This window comes from Cololabis saira, chromosome 9 (genome assembly GCF_033807715.1).
Source record: "Cololabis saira isolate AMF1-May2022 chromosome 9, fColSai1.1, whole genome shotgun sequence".
Lineage (NCBI taxonomy): Eukaryota > Metazoa > Chordata > Actinopteri > Beloniformes > Belonidae > Cololabis > Cololabis saira.
The window spans coordinates 22,477,029-22,503,647 of NC_084595.1; the positions used below are offsets into that span (position 1 = coordinate 22,477,029).

Genomic DNA, 26,619 nt, shown 5'->3' on the forward strand with positions numbered 1-26,619 from the left:
TGTCTGCTGTTTGGAGAACCTGTCAAGGTGCTTGAATGCTGGATGTTTAGTGAGGTTAGCCACCTTTTACAAGAAAACCTCACTTGTAAAATAGAGCAACATGAGGATTTTGATGAAAATCTTGATTAAATACAAATTTAGACATTTTCATAAATTCTTACTGGAACTGTCCAAATTATCTGACAAATCAGACGTTTCTTCATCCCTTTGATTCCAAACACACTGATTAGCAGTGCGGTTTAGTGTCATGTTGCCTTAAATATTATGACATGGGGAGATGGTGAAATACTAGCATCCCGATGAGTGGAAGAGAGCCCCACACTTCACCTTCCAGAAACATCTGATGCTATCACAAATCTGTGTAATCCAAACACCCAACAGCCCACTCACATCCTATCGGCTCTGCTCGGGAAAAATAATTTCTCTTGACGGGTTTCAAACTGAGACAGACTGGCAAGCACAAACAGCCATGAGCGTGAAAACCTGCTAAGATAATTCAACTCGGACCGTCTCAGACTGTACTTTGTGTAAAACCCCAAATCTTTCAAAGGAAATGGACTGTGGAGGATGGAATCTTAAGAAAACTATAAAATTGTGCAATCCTAACCTTTGTGGAGATGACAGCCGCTGTGAGGAATGCAGCAGATAGTCCAGACTACAGTGAGGTCAAGCAGCGGCCTCTTCCACCAGCAGGGATGCACAAACAGAAGAGGGTGTGTAGCAGCAGAGGGAGGCTCTGTGATTTAGTTGTTTTTTTTTTAAATAAACAAAAGTCTTATAACATGATAAATTCACCAGAAAACATTTTGTGATGATTAACAGAAGCCAATTCCTAATAAACTAAGGTATTTTGCTTGTGATGGGGAATGCAGGGTGACGAGTATACTACTTTAAATATTGTGAAAAATAGTTTTGAGATTATGTGTTTGATTTTTTTTGCTCCATTTTGTGAAACTGTACTTCTATTTCCCCACTTTTTATAGGATAATACACTTTTATTGTGATTTCAAGGAATGCATGTAGTTGACAGTTATTTTTCCAAACAAATCCCACAATCACATGTTTTTAATTACGCTACCAACTGTGATTACTTCTGTTTGTGTAAATCTGAAACGCTAAGCAGATTTCTCTCCATGTGTAACTGTCACAAAGAGAAGATGAACAGAGATGTGCAGCGGCTGACAAAACAGCCAGTTAACTCCACAGACTTGACCATAAACTGATCCATCATTACTCCTATGTGCATCTTCTGTAAAGTCATGTCAGCATAAGCAGAGCAGCAGGGGTAATGTTGAGTCTGTGCACGCAGCCTTGAGCTGAGCGTCAGGATCTGCTGAGCAGGAAACAATGACATCAGAGAAGGAGAGGAACAGAGTTGGGGGAGGGACGCTGAGAGTGAAAGTGAGAGAAAAATGCTGTAATCCAGCAGGCTCACTAGGTACAAATGGAAGCAGATTTGTAAAACCCCATCCCACTCTACTTCCTTTATTCCCAGGGGGCCTCGACACCCCAGTGGGATAACTGAACCCTTTATTCTTTATTATCAACCCTTTCTGGGGCTCCTGTGATATAACTTTGTAATGTTCATGCTTTACTCTACAGATATCACCACTCTTCAAACACAATTTGATGCTAAACCGAGCTCGGATGCACAGGAAACTACGAACGGCTATGAAAACAGGTTATGGAGCTGGGATTGGACTCGTATTAGTGATAAAAGAAAAACAATATCTGGAAAAAGTTTCCATCTCGTGTGTGCCGTGATTCAGCAGGTCCACCACATCCCAGTCATCTGCGTCTGTGGGATGAGAGCCACAGGTCTGATTGAGCACAGATGTCGAAGAAAGAAGCATCGAGATGTTTTTGAATTTACTTTAACTGTATCGGCCTGTGACTAAAAATCCCCTCTGACCGATCCCTTGCAAATATTTTAACATTGTTCTGGGCTGAATCACAATGTGGCAGCAAACGGCTAAAACATCAGTGACCAAGTATTTTGTATTTCCTCAGAGAGAGGAAAGGCGGACGGGCGTTAAGACTGCGAGCCTGTCAGTATTGGTGCTTTGCTCTTCTGACGAAACACTGGAAGGTTCCCTGATGCTTGAAAATTAAAGATGATTACGTTTCAAGACTTCTGTCAAGCAAATTACTAAACAGATGTTAAGAAGTCTTCTTTAAAATGTATATCAAGCTTTACTGGCCCTGATAGATTCTTTATGAGGTTATTTACAGCACCACTGTGTGTATTACTAGCACCCATAGACAAAATCAAAATGCGCACTCTAGTGGCAGATCGACAGACTGCAGACCATGGACGCTCCTACTTCCAAACAGCCATTCTGAGCAATTTTTAAAAGCATACTTTGAAGGAGGGTTGAGAAGCAGCACTCAGCGGATCATGTTGGTGTCCCCCTGCAGCTTAGGTCTATAGCAGCATATTTACGATGAAGCTCCACTGGCCCTAACACACTAGAGGCTTTACAAAACACAAACGTTTGAAGTTTGGTTTTAAAGGTGGAGGTGGTCTCAGCCTCCTTAACCCAAATAGGAAGTCGGTTCCCTAGTAATGGTACCTGAATAAAGTTGACCTGCAGAAGGGGAGAAAAAAAAAAGAAGAGATGCATTTGAATTATTACTTCATTTTTAAGCTTTTATAACTTAATGTGGAATATTTGGAGGTTTTAGAAAGTTGGTTCATCAAAAGCAAAGATCTAAATATTAAGTTTTTGGCTCCAAAAAGTTATTGGTGGTTATCGTTATTGGTGGTGATAATGCTCCATGATGGAGAACATTTTTTACCTTTTTCTAAATTTAATTTGCACATATCAAAGTAACTATTTGATAGCTATTCTTGCTCGAGTCTTTTTTTAAAACAAAAAGTTAGTTTTTTTCAAATGTTGGATAATAAGTTCAACAATTGTTTTAGTTGATACATACAGTTCGTATGGGACAGCACGTCAGATATAATACAAAACAAACAGACAAACAGGTTTTAAACAGTATTTATTTAGCTTTCTCCATACAATACATTGAATGTACAACAGCACATACTGTATTCTGAAATAACTCTCAGTATAAAATAGGGCTTCTACAATCAAGGTACAGTCATAGAATGCTCTGAGGAACATGAAGATGGCAAAGGTAAAACACCTTAATATAAAGCGCAGGATACTGGGAAAAGTGACTACATCTGCTGAGCTGCTGCAGCAGAAAGCAGGAGTTCAGACCACATCTCTCAGAACATCCGACATCCTGCAAGAACCCGTTTTTTCCCCCCCTTGGTTCAGGTTACCCAAGTGAAGAAACCCAAATGATGCTCAAAGCATAAGGAATATGATCTATTACCAGCTGAAATTAAATATAAATTTTCATAATATGAGGGAGGGAATAAAAAAAAAACGAAAAAAAAACGTGATGCCTTGTTTGGATACTATCAAGATCAAAGCATACACAACATTATGACAGCTAGTCAAGCCTATATCTTTACAATCATATATTAAACTGAATGGCGCTGTAAAACAGGATGGGCTCTTGTGTTTTCCTGACATCAAACACTTAATCACAGCAAAAGTATACTGTACTATCACTGAAGCCACAAAAAGCCAGCCCATTTCAACATAGTAAACTTCAGCCAATTAAACTTTGTTTTCAAAAGAATTGTTTAAAAATCTGCAGAAGTGCATTGGCGCGCACGGGTATATATACTTTATAAGTAGACTACACGTTACATTGACCAACTTATGTGTTAGTTTTGCTATATTACGTTGCGCTTCAGGTTGTAAATACACATTATATAACATGTCCAATTGGTGTGAGAGAAGGCCAAGTTAGCAGGGAACGAAGGAGAAGAGTCTGAGAGGCCAAACAAATATCAAGAGAGAGAAAGGAGAGATTTGTCTTAAGTCTTGAGGTATGCAATGTGTTTCAGTATAATGCCCTACAGACAATCATACAGTTACAATCATTAAATCTCTATATACAAACTTCCTGATTTACATACACTGTACTGCTCCTCAGTTTAAAGTGTAATTAAACTAAATATGAGATCATATCAATGGTGCAATTAGTTTTAGGGAATGGGACTTCACCAAGCCTGTTCCATGATTTGGGTGATAATGAACATTATAATATGGCTGTTGAAGATGGCCCGTTTCCTCTTGCATACATGACACATAATTAACAAATATCTACAACCGTGCAAATTTTCCTGATCTATTAAATATGCTTGCAAACAACTGGCATAACTACATCAGGTCATTCTTGAAGTTATAATGATTGAGAATGAAGGTGGTGAGGGATAACTTTTAACTTCAAACTAAAATAACTCAAATGTACACAACAGAGTATTGAAATAGTTCATTAGGCTGGCATGTCCTATGGGTAATGTTAACACTACATGCTGTGTTACATGAATGCAGGAGGTCTCACTGTGGCACGATGGCTCAAATGAAAGACAAAAGAGGACGAGAGGATCAACCGGCGCTCTGCCTCACATGGCTCCACTGAATGTAGGCACAGAATTTACCATCAGCGTCTTAGAGGACAAGGTGGAGCTCAATAACACAACAATCATATCCCACAGTCTTCAAAACATACACTGTGCCACCTAAATTTGCATCTACGCAAAGGAGGCTCAAGAAAACTGTGAAATGTATGTGCTATAGTAGTAACAGTTTGCACACTCATTGACACTACGGACTGTAACTGAGACATGACATCAACAAGCTTTACGCAGAGGAGGCTATAGAATGCTACAGTACTAGTGCTACCTGAACATGCTACAGATTGAGACTACAACAATGGGAGACTGTTTCACATGAGCACAGAGCACGAACCAGCTTTGCTGAGGAGCTCTTCCTGTTCCAGGCCACAGAGCTGCTGAAACCAGCTGTGATCAGAACCAACATCTGGCTTTAAAAAAAAGCAAAACCAAACGGCACATTTTTTGTTTTAGGATAAATATTGACTTCACAAATGTTATGTACCATTTTTTCTAAAAAAATGACTGAAGTACCATCTCTGCAGCTTGATGGATCAAGTACTTAGTAAAGCTGGCTTATCGTGTGCAAAGGAAAGCACCCCATCTGTAGTCAGTTTCTGTCATATGACTCACATACATACGCAAACACATTCGCTTGCACAAGTGCACAAACCCTGAAGTTAAAAACGAATTCTATCATCACACAGCACTAGTGTTTTGATTATCAGAGAGAGCAAGCTATGATTGCATACTGTACCATACATCTCCTAAATGTCCTAGGAGAGGATCCCTTCATCAGTATCAGCTCAATTATTTTAATCACACACGCACGCACACAAACTCACTCACATACCTACACACTCACACTAGAATACAGTTCTAACTATTTAAAACAAAAAACACAACAACAAAATATAACAATTAAAAAAATATTACAATCACATGCCATATAACGGAATGTAGAGAAAGCTCATAACAGACCTTTGGCTTCAGTCAGGACGAAGACACACACACATACACGCACGCACACACACAGCCTTTGCTTTAGCTGCGAGAAACCAAAAGGTTGAACTTTTTTTTGGTCAAAAGTAAGTGTAAAAAGAACTTCAGTTACTTCCGTTGGCCTGATCAAATTTGAAGTGCTGGCACACACAACAAGAAAGTTATGGTTAAAGGGAGAGTTGTTCCTTAAGAAAGGGCTTTTATTCTTAATCCTTTTTAAAAAAAACTTTCTCAAAATTAGTGGAAACTCTGGATCTTCTCCATCAGATCTCACACACACACACACACACACACACACACACACACACACACACACACACACACACACACACACACACACACACACACACACACACACACACACACACACACACACACACACACACACACACACACACACACACACACACACACACACACACACACACACACACACACACACACCTGGGCTGAATGTCCGTTCCTGTGTATCATTCACATATTTCACTCACTATCTGAGAATGCTAAATGATAAGACTTTCAAAGCTTTCAAGCTGCATTCAAATCCTGCTGTGCAAGTTTCTGAGGACACGGTCTGCTAAAGATTTCTACTCCCTGCCAAAATGGTTCTGTAGCTTCTGAGTTTTTCTTTCTTTCCATTTTCCTCGTCCCACACATGCCGATTGAAAACTCTTTTAAAACTTTCTTAATTTTCCCAGAAGTTAAAAGGGCATTTTATAATATCCCCGTCCATGCTGCCCTCCAGATGCATTGTTTGCAACTGAGCAGTATCTTGAAGTGTGACAGACTGTCAGGCATAGGGCTGTTGTTGGATCAAATGTTAGTGTGAACTAACTGCCACAATCACATTGCACTTTTTTACGACAGCATTGAGCCTTCACATCAGGCACGAGGCAGGAAAGCTTGTGTGCTAGACCTTGGCTATATCATGCCCAAGGCCCTTTGGCCAAGTCCTTCAGTGGAGGCTCAGAGCAGAGATAGAGTCGCCAGCCTCCTGGCAGCTGTTGTTCTCCCTGGTGCTTCAGTTCAGGGGCATCTTCTGAGGCACGCAGGTGTCCATCTTTGCCTAACAACCACAGCAGGCCTTTGACTGTGAAGAAAGGGGCGAAACAGCTACCATTGTGATAGTTCCTCCCTGCAGTCAAACCCGTCTTGTAGACCTCGCTATTACTGCATCACCCAGCTTCTACCATGCAATATCATTGCTTTGTAAATTCCCTTAAGCCGCTTTCACACTACAGGATTTTAAGCAAATAAGCTGGTTGCCAAGATCATCGCTTAGTCATAGGCATGCGAGTCGTTGGTGGTCACCACTTGTCACTCAATCATTATGTATAAACAGCACACACTTGCTGCCATGTCACTAAGCCACCATTGAAAGACAAGACACAGAATGCAAAGTTGCTGGAACTGTTAACTGACCAGCAACAGCCAGTCAGAGAGCATGGCGTGTGGTGACGTCACTGCGAGGAAGGGAAAATGGCAATGCAAGGCTGAGACGTAAACATTCAACAAAACGCGGCTTGCCGTACCACAACACGAGCTGACGAGAGACCTTTTCATTAAAAAGAGTTTTTGCACACCTCTAACTCTCTGTGTCATAGACAATCCCTGCTTTCCATATGTACTAAAACAATCTTATATCCATGATGTATTATATCTTTTTCTGTTTGTGTTCTGAACAAATAATTGCAATAACAGCTTACAACCGGTTCTTTCTTCTTGTAGTCCACTTTCAAAGAAATAGCTTGTTTTGCATGTGATTACATCTCATTTCCTGAGTGTTTTGTTGGCAAAATGCAATTTGGAGGCCAGTTGTGAGACTGAGTCCCTATCAGATTTGACAGTGTACGACCCTCAGTTTCTGATCATTCACAACCACTTCCAGACCCTCAATAACAAGTCCTGTAGTTTAATCAGTTAAATCAATCTGCAAGTGCAAACTGATGTACTGTAAATAGTAAATAGTGCAGAAAGCTTTGTAGTCTGAAAGCGGCTGAACAGCGACAGCCCTAGTCAAGCCTTGACCATGGAAAAGAAAAAAAAAAAAAAGATTTCCCCTGTTAAAATATTGCGGCTAAAAGATCTTTGAAACACAAATGTGTGAATTTTGGACTTCTAGACAGGTAGAGTTCAATAAGTTTGGCAGCTATTGATTTGTCAACTACATCTACAGAAAAGTGCAAAAAATTCACGTAATTTTTTTTTTGTGACATCTTGCACGCTTAGGACCCCTTTATATGTGTATGTGTGTATATATATATATATATATATATATATATATATATATATATATATATATATATATATATGACAGTTAAATGTTCTTTATTTGAAAAATAAATTATAACAAAAATCAAATATAACTCTGAAAGGTCTCCAAGTTTAATCTGATCAAAGTGCAGCATCCCAGCATCAGTGGAAGGAGTAGAAGTGTTTGATAGCAGACCCTTAATCGGGGACTTGTGGGCCATTTACACACACAGTAAAAGACACTCTCACTCTCTCTCACACACACTCTCTCTCTTTCTCTCCCTCTCTCTCTCTCTCTCTCTTACACTGAGTCTAACTTAGATCAGGCTGGCCTCTCCCTCCATGTCTGGTGGTAGATCACACACTCCTGTGAAGTGCATCTCCTTTGCCCTGCTGGCCTGTGCTGTCCCAGCCCTGGCTCCCTGCTCCCCGAGGCTCGGAGAGGGCTGTCGAACCTGAGGGTCTGGTGACGTCCCCCGGGGGATTCCACCTGCCTGCTTCTCTTTCAGGAAGACCTCTAGTCGGCGCAGCATCTGCTTGGGGTTCTTTTTGGCAAACACCTCCACCTCTGCGGATCAGAAAACCGGAAGTTTGGGCCACATGCAGGGTCAACAACCTGTCCTTTTTCCCCGACAGTTTGTGTGCTGAGTTTAACACAGGAAGGAACAGCATGAAATACTGGAAAAACACATGTAACTAGCTAGCATGGGTTGGGGAAATGGAAATAAGATCAACTTACAAGCTCAATAACAACTATCTCACCCCTTCAATACATAAATAAACAAATAAATAAATAAACTAAATAAAAATGAGTAGTCATGTTTCCATTACCCCTAGATCTGGGCAAAACCCAAATATTGAAAAATAAATCCTGTAATAGAAATGGCTCTACAGTAATTAAAATAAAAAACCTCACAAATATCGCAAAAACCTTTATACACTTTCCCGAGGTGGTTTTTCAGATGTGTAATAATAATAATCCAGTTTATCGCTTAAGTGTGATGCTTTTTGAGCTTTTGCATGTCTTTTGCAGTGCTGGATGTGACGTAGCCGGTCAATCTAAAGTCCCCAAAATCTAGTTTCCAGGTGTTTTTGGTTCCATTAATACAATGTAGTTGTGCTATAACACTACTTAATCATTATGCATTACATACAGGCTTTGCCTTGGAATAGTCATTTGAATAATCATCCGCTTCCTCCTTCATCATCTGAATATTTTCTCAGCGGTAATCACAAGAATTTGTCAGACTAAGTATGTTTTTGTCCATCTTCTTCAATGCTGAGATTTTCTTTCTCGTTGTTTTAAAAAGAAGTCTTGCATGACAAGATATGGAAAGAGATACAGAGACAGAACTAGGAGTTACACTACAGAGAGAAACACTGTGCAATGGAAACACCGACCCACCGACCTTTAACGCAAATTCTTTTTGTAGAGTTTTGCTTTTCTTACTTTCTAACTGCAACAGCAACAAGCTGATAAAGCTACTCAGTTAATCATAAATTATACATAGAAATAATAACTATTTCACAATAATAGTTATAATAATGTTAATACCATGGCTAGGAAAGGTATCCAAACTCTTTTGAATAAATAGATTTTCTCCATTTATTTGACATTGTTTGATGATAACATGCAATTATAATTTCAAATGCCTACCGAACACACCCATGAAACATTCTAAGGAGTTTTTGAAAAATTATTTAAAAAAAGAAATGCTTCAGCTTTAGGCAGATTTGTGGGTTTTTTGGTAGAGGACAACTGATATAGGTTTTCCATTGCTGATGTTTTTTTTAGAATCAGTACATTTTAGCTGAATGACTAAGATATGTTGCGATGGCTGATGTGAACAGTGACATCTTTGTCCTGATGGACTAACCTATTTTAAGGAATTGGATTCCAATGAAACAGATTTCTCACACAAGTGTGAGAAAGAAGTTTTGAGAAGTTTTAACTGTGCTGATGAAAAGAAAGTCACATTTTATCGCAAAATCATGCAGACAAACAGTTAATTCCAAAGACTTTAAATACATTTTTCTTACTATTGTATAAAGATATATAATTTTCTTTACCTTTAAGCACAAAGCCAGAGTCAGCAATGGTCTTTTGTTGAGTCTTCCACAATTGGTACAGGTGCAGATATGTGGCAACATAAAACTCATTCAGCACACCAACCACCTGCTGGCGACGATTGCACTCCCTGACATGAGCAAAGACAGACAACTATTTGCACTGACAGATGGTATGTGGTAAGATAAGTTACAACAAGGTACATCTTTACACTAGTAAATACAGAAAAAAAGAGAGAGAAAAAAACTGTTCGTGACTTACTTTGACAGGGCCTCCTCTCTTAGTACTTGCAAAGCGATACGGGTCATGTTGATTGACATCACACTGAATGGAAAGTTCTAAACCAGATGTAAATAAAAAGGAAAAGATGATCAAAAAAGGAATAATTGCTGGGACGTGCCATCTTAAAGAAGACTTTGATTCCATAAAACATGGTATATTTTTAACTCAAGTTCTCTCTGCACACAGGAAAAAGGTCAGAACCAGCAACAAAACAGGGTTGAAGCTTCAGCATTGTTCCAATGTATAAGAAAAATACCATTCCCCATCATTTGTCCATTTAGATATAAATTACATGCCTGCATAATGCTGAATTTAGCATGAGTGAACTGCTTTAGGGAGCGTATTTTATGATTTGGTGGTACCTGTGTAGGGTGTTGTGATAACTTGTAGATATCTCTAGCCAATGGTAGCATCTCTGGGTCCATGACAAAGTAGAGAGCATGCATAAGTCCAAGGAAACCCGTGCCACGTAGGTCGGTGGCTGGGTCTGTACCTGCAGTACAGAAAACAAGTCCCCACATAAAAGTATAGTATTTACTTGCTTTGTGTTAGTATCATTTACAATTTGGATGGAGCAGCCCAAGACCCACACATTTCTGTGAATCTTTATTTCTTTCTTTATTCAGCAGAACATTGGTGTATCCTAATTTTTCTTTAACTATTACAGACTGTATTAAACACTATTATATGGTTAATTTAATTAGTAATTCACATAAAAAAAGAATATATTCATATGAAGACTGCATTTACACAAAATGAGTTTATATGCTGTACCCTGAAATCCAATGTTCTCCCAGTGTGAACCGTAGCGAGGGCAGTCCAGCCTGCTCCCAATGAGCCTTTTATAAATGGTCTGCAGGACACGCATGTGAACCGTTTGGCTGTTATCCACTGGGCCTATAAAACACAGACAGATACAAATATGCAAAAAGAAACTCAGTGGTTAAATGGAAACATTCATGAATTTTAAGCCTTGTAAGATTATTAAACAAGCTGACCCACTAAACATACACACAGAGACACATTCACTCACACTGTGCAATGGCAAAGACAAGATCCCTCTCCTCCAGGAGTTCCCTGTGCAGCCGAGGTGGTCCGAAGAAAAAATGTGTGATTGCAGCCAGACCAGTCCTGCGAACAGTTGGTTGGATGTTTTTCTACAGATGGAGGTGAGGACAAGACAAATAACCCATTAAAAATGGACTCAGAGTCACCAGTAAAGCTTTTCAGCAAATCCAGAAGTAATTAGCTTAATTCACAGTTAAGTTTTTGAACAACATGCAACTTTCCAGTTGTCAGAAACCATTGCAGAAATATCAGACTTTTCTCTGTTGCTCATATTTGGAGAAAAAAACAAACAAAAAAAAGACAAAAAATGCAAGAGTTGGTTACATTTCAAATGCCATTTTGTTTTAATTTACTAGTTTTAATTGTATTTCTTACCAGTAAGTCCCCAAGATCTGTGGTCTGGAAGTACTGCAGAGCTTCATTGAAGGAGATGAGTGGGGTTGGGACTGACTCCTCAGATAGAGCTGTTAAGCATTACATAAATGTCTTGTCTTAGAAAATCATTTTACATTAGGATGCATTAGTTTGGGTATATTTTATCACTGTAACATATAGAATTCATAGTTACATCAGTTTAAAAAAAATATGGAACTGAAAATTGTTAGATGACTATTGCTTTCACATGCTTTGTGGTCCTAGTGATTAAAGTATGAGACCATGTTGGAAAAGAAAATCTTAGACCTCTGAGCTTTTAGGGTAAAGAAGAAAAAAGACTAGGGGTGAAAAAAAAAACAAAAAGGATCTACATTGTCATCTTCATCCTTTTGCAAACGGGTGAGACTGGAAAAATGTTTCTAACCTGGTAAGATGTTTTCCAAGGCATCCCACTCCTGCCTGGCCTTTTCCAACTCCATGTTCTCCTTTTCTTCTGTAAAAGATAATCTTGCATCAGTCTTAAGACCTCTGAGACACTAAAGTAACCGGCAATTTTCCCTTATTAATAAGCCTCTGTCTGCAACTCCTGCACGGTACATATGTCATAGGTAAATAAATCTTTGAAAAGGATGAGACACAGGAGAGGTTGGGTATGTTACCTGTAGGCTTGGCTTGGTCCCCTCCGGTTGCAAGGGTCTGAAGAAGACCATTCTGCTTCAGTGCTGAAATCTGGACATTAAACAAATAATGGATTAAATTGACTCCAAAAAAGGTCATTTTTTTGTTTGTTTTATGAAATACTAAAAATATGATTTGATTACTGGCAGGGATCTCAGATGTGCATTTCCATTGGTCATGTCTCTTCCATTCTGACCTATAACCACTCCATTCATGACCTGGGTACAAAAAAAAAAAGAATAATAAAACACGCGGAAAACCTCTACAGACTAAGTAAGAAAAATAAATCGTCTCCCTAGCAACAACGTATTATAAAGGATCACTGGGAAGTGAATTTTTAGCTCACCGGCTTATGGTTGGAGCGTCCATTGGTGATCTCCTCTAAAGGTGTACGTTCAAGTGACAAACCATTCAGACCCTATGAAGAGGACAGAAGCACAGAACAGATACTGAAGAGAAATAAACAATGAACAAATAATGAAGCTTTCATTTGCTCTGCGGAAATGCAAAAATATCACTGCACAGCATATTTTCTATCTTTTTTTTTTAATTAATTTGTAATTTCCTCTCTTGAAAACTGATGCAAATAAAATCTTAAATTATAAAAAAATTAATTAATTAAAAAAGAAAAAAGATATATATATATGAATATGTTATAAAAAGCAAAAGAAATTGCATGCTTTTTCCAAGTGTTCTATTTTAAGGCAAACATATAAGAGCAATTTAAGAATGTGCTTTCATTAAAAAAAAAACCAACAAAAACAACCATTCTCTTACTGCTTGGTGATACTGCATTTAAAGAGAACATGATTATTTAACTGTCTAAAAATGCAGGAACACGCAGCAATAGTGGCTGAGGGGTTAAGATAATGTTGTGGCTACAAAACCTAGTTAGGGGATAAGGTAAATACCATGTCAAATGCCACCAGAGCAGCATGCCAAGCAAGCTCGGATCAGAGATTACATTTAAAGCAGAGAGACAACAGTTGACCCGAGGACTCGAGTTAAACACGTGTAACAATCGGCTTAAACACATGAGCTCTTAATTGTTTAACATCAAGCAGAAAGAGAAAAAGTACCCCCTCAAAATGTCTACCAATATGGCAAAGACTGTCAGACTCCACCTATTTCTGTTATAGGTACTAACATAGCGGATGTTGCTGTCCTAATGGTGTTAAATTATTCTAAACCAAACTCTGAAATGGGATTTAACAAAAGATTTGTACATTTCAGAAAAAGGATTAAGTGACATTACCTCAGTGTGGGATGCAGTATCAATGTCTTGTTCCATTGCATGTACGTGTGTTAGCCGTTGAGTGTGTTTCTGATTCTGGCCTCTAAAGGCTCCTTAAGTCATTAAGTAAGACAGGTTGAGGAGCATAAGCAAGGACCACCATGGTTTCTGTAGTGCAAGTTTCTCTTCACATACATAGAGATCCTAATGTCCACAGTCAGCAGCTAGATACATAACTGTCATTGAAATCCATGTTGTGCACATCATATTCTTCTTTTTCTTGTAATAGCTGTGGTTGCGTGGCTTTTAATGGTAGTTTATCAGCTTTGAGTGCAGTGGAATTTGTAGGTCTCAGTCTACAAGAGCTGACTGGAAGACATATTTATCCATCAATATTGAAGTTTCCTGGAAACCTGCCTCCTTTCTCTCCTCCACTGATTGACCCCCCTCCTCAACCCCACCAAAGGTGCACAGACACTGCATAACAGCATTGCTTTTCAGGGCTGGGCGCTTCCTCTCCAAGACATCTCATTACTTTGGCACTCAAGACAGATCCTGCACCACGAGGTACCAGTTCAGTGACAGTTTAATTCAACTGCACCAAAGTTGTGTACTGTATGTCTTCAGCTTTCCATGAAACAACACACATCCAGAATGACAACTGTAGATGTCCCGAGAGATATGGGTCATGAAGAAAGTTCTTGCATTGCTATACTCTGGAGCAGGAGCTGTTGGATGCACAAAATCACAAACAAAACAGACAGTTATTACACAATTTTAAATAAATATCTCAACGTGAGTAGCACAAATAATCTAGGTGGCAAAACCTGAAAAAATCTAAAATTAAAAGGAAAAGATTCCAGAATTAACAATGGTCCATCAATGTGAAGCCAGCGTACTGTTTAAGTGCCAGAGGTTGAAAGATGGGCTACCTTATGTACACTTTAACTAACAAAATTAACCAATGAATTGTGTACAGTCATGTGAAACAAAAGCTATATCCTTTTCAATTGAAGATGTTACTTGTCAGGACATAGGGAAAACACATGACATTATTTTCCATTACTTATTTAGCAAAGCAATACTGGTAAAAACTAAGTGGACCATTACTGCTTACATTGAAATTGAGAAGGTTAGTAATCCATAACATTAAGTGAATTTCAGCAAGTATGAGAGACTATGAAAGCAGGGTTTTTGGCATTTTCTGGTCTGAAATACTCAGGTGTGTTCTTATACAATGCCCAGAGGGAAAGACGTCAGCAATGGCCTTAAAGAAATCACTGTGCAACTTTGCATGCATCTAGGAAGGGTTATCAGTTGATTGACAAATAGTATGGCGTGAGTAAGATTATTTATCAGAATACATTCAGTACAGTTTCCCACACAGGCCTCAGTAAGCATGTTAAATGAATGACAAAAAAATATGAAAAGAAAGGTGTGACGAATTGGGGCTTGCAAAATAAGTTGAATCTGGACATACCACCAGACTTCTGGCACAAAAAACACCAGCACATCTAAAGCAGACTGGTCAAAAAAAAGGTGTTGCAATGGTCAGAAATCTATAGGTCAACCTGACTGAAAAAATTGTCTTCAAAAAAAGCCACGAAACCTGAAATGGCTTAAGCATCATTGTGAGATGACTGTGCCAAAATTCCTCTACAATCATGAGATTGGTGCAAAGACACACACATACATATGTGTGTGTGTGTGTGTGTGTGTGTGTGTGTGTGTGTGTATGTGTGTGTGTGTGTGTGTGTGTGTATGATTTTAGGTGGGAGGCTGGATCGTTTGAACGTTTACATGAAACCAAGAAGGAATAAAGTTTATTGACAACATCTGGAAAAATTAATGCATGTGATCCTGACTTGAACGATTTTTCTAAAACATCAGAATGCTAAGGGGAGGAAGTACAAAGACACTCGGGCAAATTAACAGCACCTCAAAGTTGCACTCGTGCACAGAACTCCAGTAAATATATTTAGCTGCTTTCAAACACTGCATTTACATGCTTTATCAGCTTGCATAACCTAAAAGACAAAAGAAAATCTAGTGTGTACAATCCTAGAAACGACCGATTAGCTTATAGCCCAGGACACTGCCCCGTGCATTTAATGTTGATGTAAAGCACTTTGAATTACCTTGTTTTGAATTATGCTAGACAAATAAACTTGCCTTGCCTTGCCTAATAGCTAAAAAATATATTATAATAAAACACATTACTAAAGTGCCTTTATTTTGGATACTTACAATTACACATTTTAATAACTAGATGCTTGTTTGTATGTTGAGTTTTTTTGTAGTGGGCTTTCCAAGGTACGGTTTTTGGATTTTTTTCCAGAGTCATAGTGCTACTTTTACTTGAGCACCATACTTTCTCCAACACGGTTTAAATCACTCAAGTTTAGGGTTGCCAACTCCCTGTAAAATAAATAAGGGACACCTGATCTGCAGGGCCGGCCAACCCATTTGCCTTCACCTTTCCTGGCATGGTGAATTTTTTTAGCCCCTTTTTTTGTGAGTGAAACGATTTTTTAACTATTTGACTCGAACATGAATTGAATTAGATGCATATTTTTGAATGCCATGAACACATGGAAAACAAATTATTATCCAGCAATTCACTTTAATACAGAATAACAAAATTAACTGAATAAAATAAGTATCTTTCTTAAACAGAAACCTGTCCTGCAGAGGTGTCAAGTGACGAAGTACAAATACTTCTTTACCTTACTTAAGTAGAAATTTTGGTTATCTATACTTCACTGGAGTAATTATTTTTCAGGCGACTTTTTACTTTTACTCCTTACATTTTCCATCCATCCATCCGGATAGAGTGAATTTGGTTGTGGTTGTGGCTCAGATGTTCTTGTCCAGTTTTGTTCTTACATTCGTTGCCCTCAGATTCCTGCAACTAAACTTGGATGTACATTCCAATAAAGGTTAGGATAAAAGACAACATGCCTCTGAAGTTTGACTTTTTGCACCATTACAATTATAGGCAACTAGTCATCATATCTCCTGCTCTCTGAAACACATGTTAATGCTCAATAGTAATGGTTCTTTAATATATTTGGATTATACTAAGATGAATTCATTTTCAATGGCTTTTGTCCTTAATGGCTTTTTTCCCCCTTAGATTACTTTTACTTTTATACTTTAAGTAGTTTTGAAACCAGTACTTTTATACTTTTACTTGAGTAAAAAACTTGAGTTGATACTTCAACTTCTAGAGGAGTATTTTTAAACTCTAGTATCTATACTTCTACCCATACCTGCCAACACTCCCGATTTAAGCGGGAGTCTCCCGATTTTCAACCATTTCTCCCGCCCTGCTCCCGATTTGTAATTTCTCCCGCTTATCTCCATGGATGTATTATATAACTGGATACAGGATCGAAAATGGCCGCCCATTCATTTCAATGGAGTTTGCTCACCCAGCGCATCCGCCGAAAAAATTTCTGACTTCCTGGTTTACTTCCTGGTACACGGGCCCATAGAGCATGCGCAGTTGAGTCACCTCCCATGATGCTCTGGGGCCTCCCATCATGCCCCGGGGCAATGTGAACGAGCGCTGCGCGCTCTGGACAAGCGCTGCGCGCTCATGAGTCCTTCAGACCGGTAATGATAGATGTACACAATGAAATTAGGGATTTATAGGGCAAATCAACCGATGCTGTTCTCAAAGTCATGGTTATAGACTATACATGGTTCATTTGTGTGTTTTTTTTAATTAAAGATAAAACGAGTCATTTTTATTTAAGATGAGACACCCCAGGTTAATAGGCTAAAATAGGGTAAAAATGTAAATAGCAGGTATCACCATGAAACTTCCCAAGTTTATTACTTACATTAAGAAAAATATTTTTTGTATTACAAGTTTTGTCAAGTATTATGTTTAAATATGTCAAATATTATGTTTAAATGTGGTTAATTTGTGGAGTTTAATTTTTTTGAGTAAGGATAAAACGAGTCATCTTTATAAAAACAAACAAACAAAAAAACACATGGGATTCCCCACAATAACACAAGCTGTCATATGCTATTTATCTATATACCTTTGGGTAAATCTTTTTGTCTATTAATGATCGTGCAGTCCGAATGTTAGGCGTAATTAACTTTGCATTTTCTCTGATTCTTTTACAGCTTCTGGGCTCACATTAAGTGTTATTCCTGCCTGATATCTTATTTTCACAAACCATACACCGTTGGCTACAACGGAAATGTTTAAGTACAAGAATGACAAACCATTATTATTCTTGCTATTAAACATTTCCGTCTGTGATCCCCCTGGTCAGGGCGTTTAGACCGAGTGTGACCTGAGCGTCCCACCTGAGCTCTGTGCCATAGCGCGCAGCTCCAGCTCAATGAATGACAGAGGGTCTCCTGCTCAGCTGCTGCTCAACACTGATCAGAGCAGCTCCCCCTCGTTTACTGAGGTTTATAAACCCAATGTCTTTTGTCATGGATAAAAAAATTAAGAGACCACAAAAACACACCTTTGAGCCGTGTTTTCCACTTTTCTGAGTGATTATTCCGCCGAACGGCTTAGATTCAGCCATGCTCGTTCCCGAGACACACACGACCGCGCTTTGCGAGTGCACGGACAAAGCCGTGACGTCACGCCCAGAAAGAGACTTTTCTTTGACTTTTCTGGCCGTTATAAAACATTTTTGACGGATATAAAGTCCATGACTTAAAAATATAGAATACAAAGATTAGTAATTGCCGGTGATTACAGCTGGAGGTGTCCTGTGAACAGTTTTAGAGGCTTCTCTTTTACTATTGCGGTCTATGGGAAAAAAGCTTTCTGGGCCCCATGGGATTTTTTGTTGCAGTACCGCGGCTGGCCACTGGAAAAAATCGGCGTGCCTGCTGAGCGCGAGACTGGGGGCCTGCTTATCTCCCGATTTTAAAGTGAAATGAGTCAATGGTGTTTCACGTGTCGGGGTTCCTGCATGGATGTATTATATTAACGGGTTCCTGACAAACCTGGCAACCCAACCCAAAAGCACTGCCTACGTCCAAGCTCCGCCCCATGGAGCTGCCAATACGTCAACGTCTCAGCCATATTGGATGTGGCAAGACTGCGCTGTAAACTAATACAAGTGAATGGACTTATTTTCATAAAGCGCCTCTCTACAAAGAAATGTACGTTTTACGTCTCTTTTATTCATTCACATACGCACTAATATACTTGGGAAACAGTTAGGCACCAAATATAATATATTTAATTTTCTCAGATGGCAAAAATAAGAACTTTATCGATCCCACAGTGATTCATGTTATATCAGCTATAGAGAACAAGGTAGTGCCGGAAAAAACAATATATATCCCCCCTCACAAAAACAAGAAAAATAGAGAAACATATTTTCTCAGCAGCAAAGCATATTTTACATAAACATATTTTAAAATTTTCAAGTTACAAAATAACATATTTGAACCATTTTTCAGATTTTTTTTCAGTTATTTTATTGTTTGGAAAATGGTTAAAATATGTTATTTTGTTATTTGAAAATTTGAAAATTTGTTTTGTTTGAGAAAATACTTTGAAAAAAAGCTGAGGGAAGAGTTGGTGGAGTATCAAGTCATAGCAAGCAAGGATCTCCCACAGGAAGTGAGAGTTGAAGGTTCTGGTTCTTCTAGGGAAAGAGGAGAGCTTTACAGATCTGGCATCACTGATGAAGGCAATGCTCTGCATCCCTCACAGCAATGCAAGCTCAGAGAGGTCATTCAGCATGGTGAAAAAGATCCTCACAGGAAACACAATGAGTATGGATAATTCTACTCTTTGCGCACTCCTTTCTTGCAAGATTAACCATAACCAAGAAAGTGATTGAAGCTGCAAAGTCTGCAACTACAATTACAACAGGTCCTTGGGTGACAAAGGGAACCTGGAAAATTCTACAAATATTGTATTTTATTGTTATTAATACTAAACTTATTTGGCTCCAAGAAGGCTGTAGAATCATTTTGGGAGGTACATTTTAGCACATTTCATTGTAGCTATGGATTTAAAGCTCATTAAAAGTCGCCTTGTTTATATCAGGGTGGGGATGTTGTGAGTGGAGCATTCCAACCGCTACCCCAGAAAATCTCCCTCTTTTTCACAGCCCAATGTTGGCAGGTATGCTTCTACCTGAGTAATGAATGTGAATACTTTTGACACCTCTGCTGTCCTGCTTAACGTAAAGTTGTATAAATTAATATAAAACAATAGAAAAAAAGCAGCACATCCATTCTGTAATAGTGCACGTTTTTAGAACAATAACAAAAGTGCAAACAGAAAGTCTGTAAAAAAACTTGTAAAACATATTTGTGCCTCAAAGGCCATGACTGTAGGATACAGTTGCAGCAAAACAGAAAAAAATAACTTGTGAACTCAACAGCTCAATGCCATTTCCCATTGGCATTTTTATGACTATTTTTTGACTCTCACAGTAATACGGGACTAATGCCGCGTTCCATTTAACTCGGAAATCGGAACTAGGAACTGGGAATGGCAGCCATCTTGGAATGGTAACTCGGGGGTGGTGAAGCTTCTCCCACTTTCCCAGTAGGAAATCCAACTTCGAGGGGCGTTCCAGTTGAAAATTCTGACTGGGAACTGGGAAATTCCGACTACCGAGGACAAATGGAACGCGGCAAAAGTGCGTCCCTTTGCAGCTCAATACAGGACCTGTACTTTAGTTTATAAATACGGGACGATTCCGTTTTCCTCAAGGGACGGTTGGCAACCCTACTCAAGTTCCACAATAGTCGCGCACGACCAGATAATATGAGTTAATAAACTTTTGCTCCTGTTCAGAGGGCAGTAATCTCCAGTAACATCAGATCTGACAGCGGCGCTAGCAACCGTATCTGTAGCAACGAGCTACGTCAGCCAGCAGCCCCGCTGGCACAAAAGCTTCATTTATGGTTCCGCGTTAAGCCTACGGCGTAGGGTCCGCGGCGACGCGCGGCCTACGCCGTAGGCTCTGCGTTGATAAAACGCGGAACCATAAATCAGCCTAAAGACGCAGCTACAGCTTCAACGCTGAGCGACCGCGCAACCCCTGCAAGTGCATGGTTCAAAATCAGCCAAATACCCACGGCAAAGAGAAGCGTCATTTCTGTTATAAATGCTACGTGGAGTTCAGTAGTCAAGATCCAGTTTTTGTTAGGAAACACAGGAGAAAAAGCCAGCTGCCGGGCTAACTATCAGGCTAGCCGTGGCTCTATTGAAGTGTAACGGAGATGGAGTCAGTCCCAAATCTGACAGCAAGCCGCGAGAAACATCTGCCTTAGCCTTTCCGTTCTACTGAATGTGCTATAAACACAGCGTGTCGTTAAATGTTTAAACATATTATGCGGGGGGGGAAAAACCTTTAAAAAGTACCTGAGTTTCTGATTGTTTCTCCCTCCAATCTCAGCTTCCCTTCCCCCGTCCAGTGGGAACGGTAGTTTCAAGTGCATCATGGGAAATGTGGTTTCCTGCCAAACACTGGATCCATTACGTCATTGTTTTCTCAAGCACAGGTGGATGGCCCAAGAGCAGCGCCAGTGTTTTCAAAAAAAAGAACCAAGTTATTTCCTAGAGGTAAATTCTATTGGCGATCTCACATTGAAGACATAAACTGGAGAAGAGCCTGGCTCCTACCACATAAATATTGCATCTCAAACAAAGCAAAAGAAGTCCACTTCAAAATTCCAGACAACATATACCCAGTACTCGAGTTGTAAAAAAAAATCAGGGGGGATGGTGGATTTTATCATATGGGGACAGATAATTTGTGCTGATTACAAATAATATAATATATTACAAATAATAGCACTGACCAAAACACCTGCAGAAATACTGCAGGAATGACATAGCAGCAGTTAATGCAGCCTTCTGTAAGCTTTAAATATCCACTGGGCTTACATCAAATACATCAAAACACAACAAAAAAAAAAAACAGTTTTCTGAACTTATCCACATGCCTCTGTCCTTCACAGGATAAGTAAAATGGATCACTGCAAAAACTCAAAATCTTAACAAGAATATTTGTCTTATTTCTAGTTAAAATGTCTCATTTTAGTAAAAAAATCTCATTACACTTAAAACAAGACTCATCACTGGAAAAAAACAACAATTTTCAGCTGTTTCAAGTAGATTTTCACTTGAAATAAGTAGAAAAATCTGCCAGTGGAACAAGATTGTTTTGCTTGTAATAAGAAGATAAATCTTGTCCCACTGGCAGATTTTCCTACTTATTTCAAGTGAAAATTTACTTGAAACAGGTGAAAATTGTCAAATAAGTTATTTTTCTGGTGATGACTCTAAATGTTGAAATAGCAGTAAAACCACATTCATGATGAAATAACATAAGGGATGGAAAGGGGGGATGGCTGTTTTACAAGGGGGATGATTTTGACCGTTTTTATTTCAGGGGGGATGCCATGCCCCCTCAACTCGAGTACTGCATATACCTTGTCAACTGTATCATTGCTAAATTTACAGATGTTAATGACTCCTGTACTTTTTGTCACAACGAAACAGAAACGTCTCTGCATTTATTTTTTCACTGTGACATATGCAAAATGTTTTGGAGTGATCTTGAGTTTCATTTTTTCAATGCTGCTAAATCTGTTTATTTACTTAATATTAAAGATATTATTTGTTACTTTGATTATCCTAAAGATCGTGCTCTTGAACACCTATTGAACTTTATCTTTATTTACGCTAAATTCTTTATTCACAAACAAAAATTTGCTGGTGCTACTCCTAAATTTGCCCCTTTTCTACTAGAATTAAATTCTCTCATTAAATCTCTTTATTTGATAAACCACAAAAAAGCAATATATTTTTAATCAACTATGAAAAGTTTTTCCCTGTATCCTCTGACTAACCTTTTATTTATAACTGTCTTAACCTTTCCTTATTGTTTTCTATGCTCTGATTCTATTCCTCGTACCTGTTTTATTTATTTATGTATTTATTTTATTCTCTATTTATTTACTCATCTTTATTATTATTATTGTTATTATTATTAGTATTATTATTATTACTATTATGACTGTTACCTTCATTATCTATATTATGACTTCTTATTCATACTAGATATTTTTATAATTTATTCCATCATTGTATGTGCTGTTCCACATTATTGTATACCTTGTTGGTTTTTGTATAGCAAGATTTGCTAATAAAGTTTAAAAAAAATTAAAATAAAAAATGATCCGAGCAGCACAAGACCAGCAAGGACACTTTCAAAATCATTTGGATCAGATTGTCCATGAGTTATGGTCCAGTAGGTAGTCATAATTAAGGCTGAGGCAAACAAATCACTCACATAACCTGTTTGGCAGTCTTAAAAAAAATGTCACTGGCATGGTCTTTCATTTACTAAAGAGCAACTTAGTCCCCAGCTTTCATATGCAGTGCAATATATGAGATAAAAAGTATGTTTTCTCTTCTTTCTCTTATTTCCATAGAGGCATTGAATTGGAGTAGTCAGTGAGTACTGACCTATTTACGGTCTTGCAAAATCACAAGGTAACCCCAACATGGAATCAATTTTGGCAACTTAATTGTCTTAACTGTCATGTATCAATAACATAAATGACAATACATATGTATTTTCAACATGAGTTTGTTTGTTAAATCTTTGTATTTGTCATCTGATACCGCACCCCTTATGTTATCATTAAAGTGGGGCAGTTTACCAGTAAGAAGTGCAGAATAGACATACTCCAGACATACTCCAGAAACACTGCAGTAATATGCTAAATCTTCAGCAGTTCATATACTTTCATAAGTCAGCACACAAAGAGATGTCAGTTTGTGGTGCAGCAATTACATTTGGGGAATTGGTTAAAGCGTAAGCATTGATTTGTTCTTCATTGAACTAAATAAAAAAAGGTATTTGGCCTGGTAATAATTTTTAAAGAAAAAACCCCAAAACATTAATGATAGATGACACAGACGTTTCATCCTCTTCCTCTACATAATTTAATTACTATATTTATGTCAAACAGGGCATGGTCTGGACTGAAATGGGTTTACACCGTTTCTTAATGACCTTGTGTCTCCATAACACTGATGATAAAGATCTTTGCTCTTATGGTGAATCTGTGTCTCTATAACATCTTTTATGAAATAAACATTGGGTTGAGATGGTTCTAGAGCAGGTGAGGATCAGGGACTGGCCAACTGTTTATGATTCCTAATGGTTGCTGAGCTGAAGTATTGTGTTTCATTATAAACGTGTAGATGTTTAGATATATATCAAAATAAGATAGTTTAGTTTTTTTGAATAATTTTGCTAAAAATGTAGTTTCTGTGTACCTGTATATGTCTTTTTTAGTTTGGACCTTCATTTATGAATGACATTCTTGAACAATATTAAAGAAATGTCTGCATCTTTGCACAAGAACTGAGTGTGTACCACGATTTTCACTATATGTTTTCAAAATGAAAGCATATTTTGACAGTTGCAATTCACAACACAGTACAAGACAAACAAATGTTGTTTTTTTTCATTTGTGGCCATAGTTGTCAAAACTTATAGAGTAAAGAAATAAATCAGGGAACAGGAAGCCTGCGAATTAATTTTCATCAGTACACATACTCCATTTTATTCAAAAGACTGAAAAATAATTCATTTTTCCTCAGAACTATTGTGGGAATACAATTATTCCATCAATATTATACATATGTATTTTTAACTAGTCAGTCTGAAGAGTTTTTCCTATTTTGTACTCCTTATAAGAGCAAGAATGTGCCTTCATTTTTTTCCTGAAAGAAAAAAAAGACTGTTTGGAACTGAGTTCCAGACACAGAGTGGAAAAAAAAGAAGAAGAAAAATAAATTATCCAAGGCTGTCATCAGTGCCAAGGATTTAATGTGGCTGCCAGGCAGAGTGTTCTGTCTTCCTGGCCTTATTACACAATGTATGTACCAAATGAATTTCCATATCCAACTCCACATTAAGACGTTTTACCTCTCGTCTCTTTACACAAATAATTGAACAAGACCTGTGAATGACAGCAATTCACATTATATCTTGGCCTGTCCAGATACTGAGGGCTTTTCAGCAGATGTCAGTTATTTGCTTGTGGAACATTCTTTCAAGAAAGAGCCAGCCCTTAGAACTTGGAGCTGAAATGTGTGTCTTGTAAAGCCTGCAGGAGTCAGGATCAACCAAAGTGAGCATTTGTCTAAGACCCATTTTAAAAGGTTTATGGAAAAAGTGAATAACAGCTATCCTCAGTGCCCAGGCTGTAGTCAACATACTTCCTGTTTCATCTCAGAAACGTTCTTCGTGCTTTAGGGATTTGAGCTAATTTAAGAACTCCGAAGCAGTGTAGATAAGTTGTACAAGACAGATAGTGAGACCTCCTTCCCTGATCTTAACTAACACCGGCTCTTGTAGTTTGAACTACTTCCAGGAAAAATAAGCTGTTGCAAAACATTTTGGACAGAACAAAACTGCATAAAATTGTCAAAATGTTACACAACTGGCAATAATGGAGGACAGATTTCCTGTCTGGGATGAAATCCACCGTTACTTGATCTTGGGGAATGTGCTGCTGGCTCACTGAACAGCTAGCTGCCGGGCTCCTCACACATCTGAATGGACAAACACCTGCTCACTCTGGCAAACTGACAGCCTGAAACCATCAGGGAGCAGGAAGACATTTTTATAATAAAACATTTGGAAAATGTTTTATGTCCTTCATTTGGGTAAATGAAAAAAACACTCAGAAAGAAAAAAAATATTCCATTTCCATTTCTTTTTGCCAGATATAGCATACATTTAAGACTTCTTGTCATGTTTATGTGTTAATTGAATAGTTTTTTCTTCTCTGGCCAACAATCTCCATTATTTCTATGAAAGTGTTTATCACTTTATTATGTGTAATAAAGACAAAAAAAAATGTTTTCCCTCTGCGTAGTAAAGCAAATGACTTTTGTAATGTTTCAATTTTTCATTTTATTTCAGTTCTGTTTGACCAAGAAAGGACAAAGAAATCAGTTTCCAAACTGCTTGGCTGTTTCTCCAACGGCGTAACAAAAGCATGAATATCAGCACTACTGCTTTCATTTATGCAGTCCGTCAAATTTAATGCATGTAATATCAATAAATAAAGGATTGAAATTAAAGTGCATTTTCACAACAGAGGGAAAGACAGAAAACCTAGTCCATCTTGTTAATGTACGAAATGTTTCTGCTGAGATGAAATGGACTTGGGCAGCACGGTGGCTTGGTGGTTAGCACTGTTGCCTCACAGCGACAAGGTCTCCGGTTTGACTCACGGGCCCGGCGGGGTCTTTCTGTGTGGAGTTTGCATGTTCTCCCGCGCTTGCGTGGGTTCCCTCTGGGTACTCCGGCTTCCTCCCACAATCCAAAAACATGTGTAGTAGGTTATTGATGGTTCTAAATTGCCCTTAGGTGTGAGTGTGTCTGTGAATGTGTATATGTGGCCCTGCGATGAACTGGCGACCTGTCCAGGGTGAACCCCTGCGTATCGCCTGAAATAAGCTGGGATAGGCTCCAGCAGACCCCTGTGACCCTGCAAAGGATAAAGCGGGTATAGAAAATGGATGGATGGATGAAATGTATTTACTACGCTGAGAGAGTCAAAGACAAGCCTGTTTTATGAAGTCCTACCAGCAGGGGGCGTCATTAAGCCCTGTAAATGATACAGTATTTCCTGTGGTGTCATTTGTCAAATCAAAGTTGAACTATTAAAGAAAAACTGTGCATCTGCCGCTTATCCGGAACCGGGTCGCGGGGGCAGCAGCCTCAGCAGAGATGCCCAGACTTCCTTCACCCCAGACACTTCCTCCAGTTCTTCCGAGGGGAGTCCGAGGCGTTCCCAGGCCAGCCGAGAGACATAGTCTCTCAGGCGTGTCCCCAGGGTCTCCTCCCGGAGGGACATGCCTGGAACACCTCCCTAGGGAGGCGTCCAGGAGGCATCCGGTACAGATGCCCAAGCCACCTCAGCTGACTCCTCTCAATGTGAAGGAGCAGCGGCTCGACTTCGAGCTCCTCCCGGGTGACCAAACTCCTCACCCTATCTCTAAGGGAGCGTCCAGCCACCCTGCGGAGGAAACTCATCTCGGCCGCTTGTATCCGCGATCTTATCCTTTCGGTCACTACCCAAAGTTCATGACCATAGGTGAGGGTAGGTGCGTAGATTGACCGGTAAATGAAG

General features: G+C 38.8%; 1 protein-coding gene across 1 annotated transcript; it reads right to left on the bottom strand.

The window, feature by feature from the left end:
* Window positions 1-2,986: 2,986 nt before the first annotated feature.
* elmod3 (ELMO/CED-12 domain containing 3) lies at window positions 2,987-20,880 on the bottom strand. The gene is made up of 13 exons (XM_061730827.1): window positions 20,816-20,880; window positions 13,462-14,168; window positions 12,553-12,624; window positions 12,350-12,424; window positions 12,188-12,257; window positions 11,953-12,021; window positions 11,529-11,617; window positions 11,119-11,242; window positions 10,860-10,982; window positions 10,448-10,578; window positions 10,065-10,141; window positions 9,806-9,933; window positions 2,987-8,303 (listed from the first exon to the last, which is right to left on the bottom strand). The coding sequence occupies exons 2-13, from the start codon at window positions 13,495-13,497 to the stop codon at window positions 8,053-8,055; spliced, it is 1,245 nt and encodes a 414-aa protein (XP_061586811.1). The 5' UTR covers window positions 13,498-14,168; window positions 20,816-20,880; the 3' UTR covers window positions 2,987-8,052.
* Between the last annotated feature and the right edge of the window lie 5,739 nt (window positions 20,881-26,619).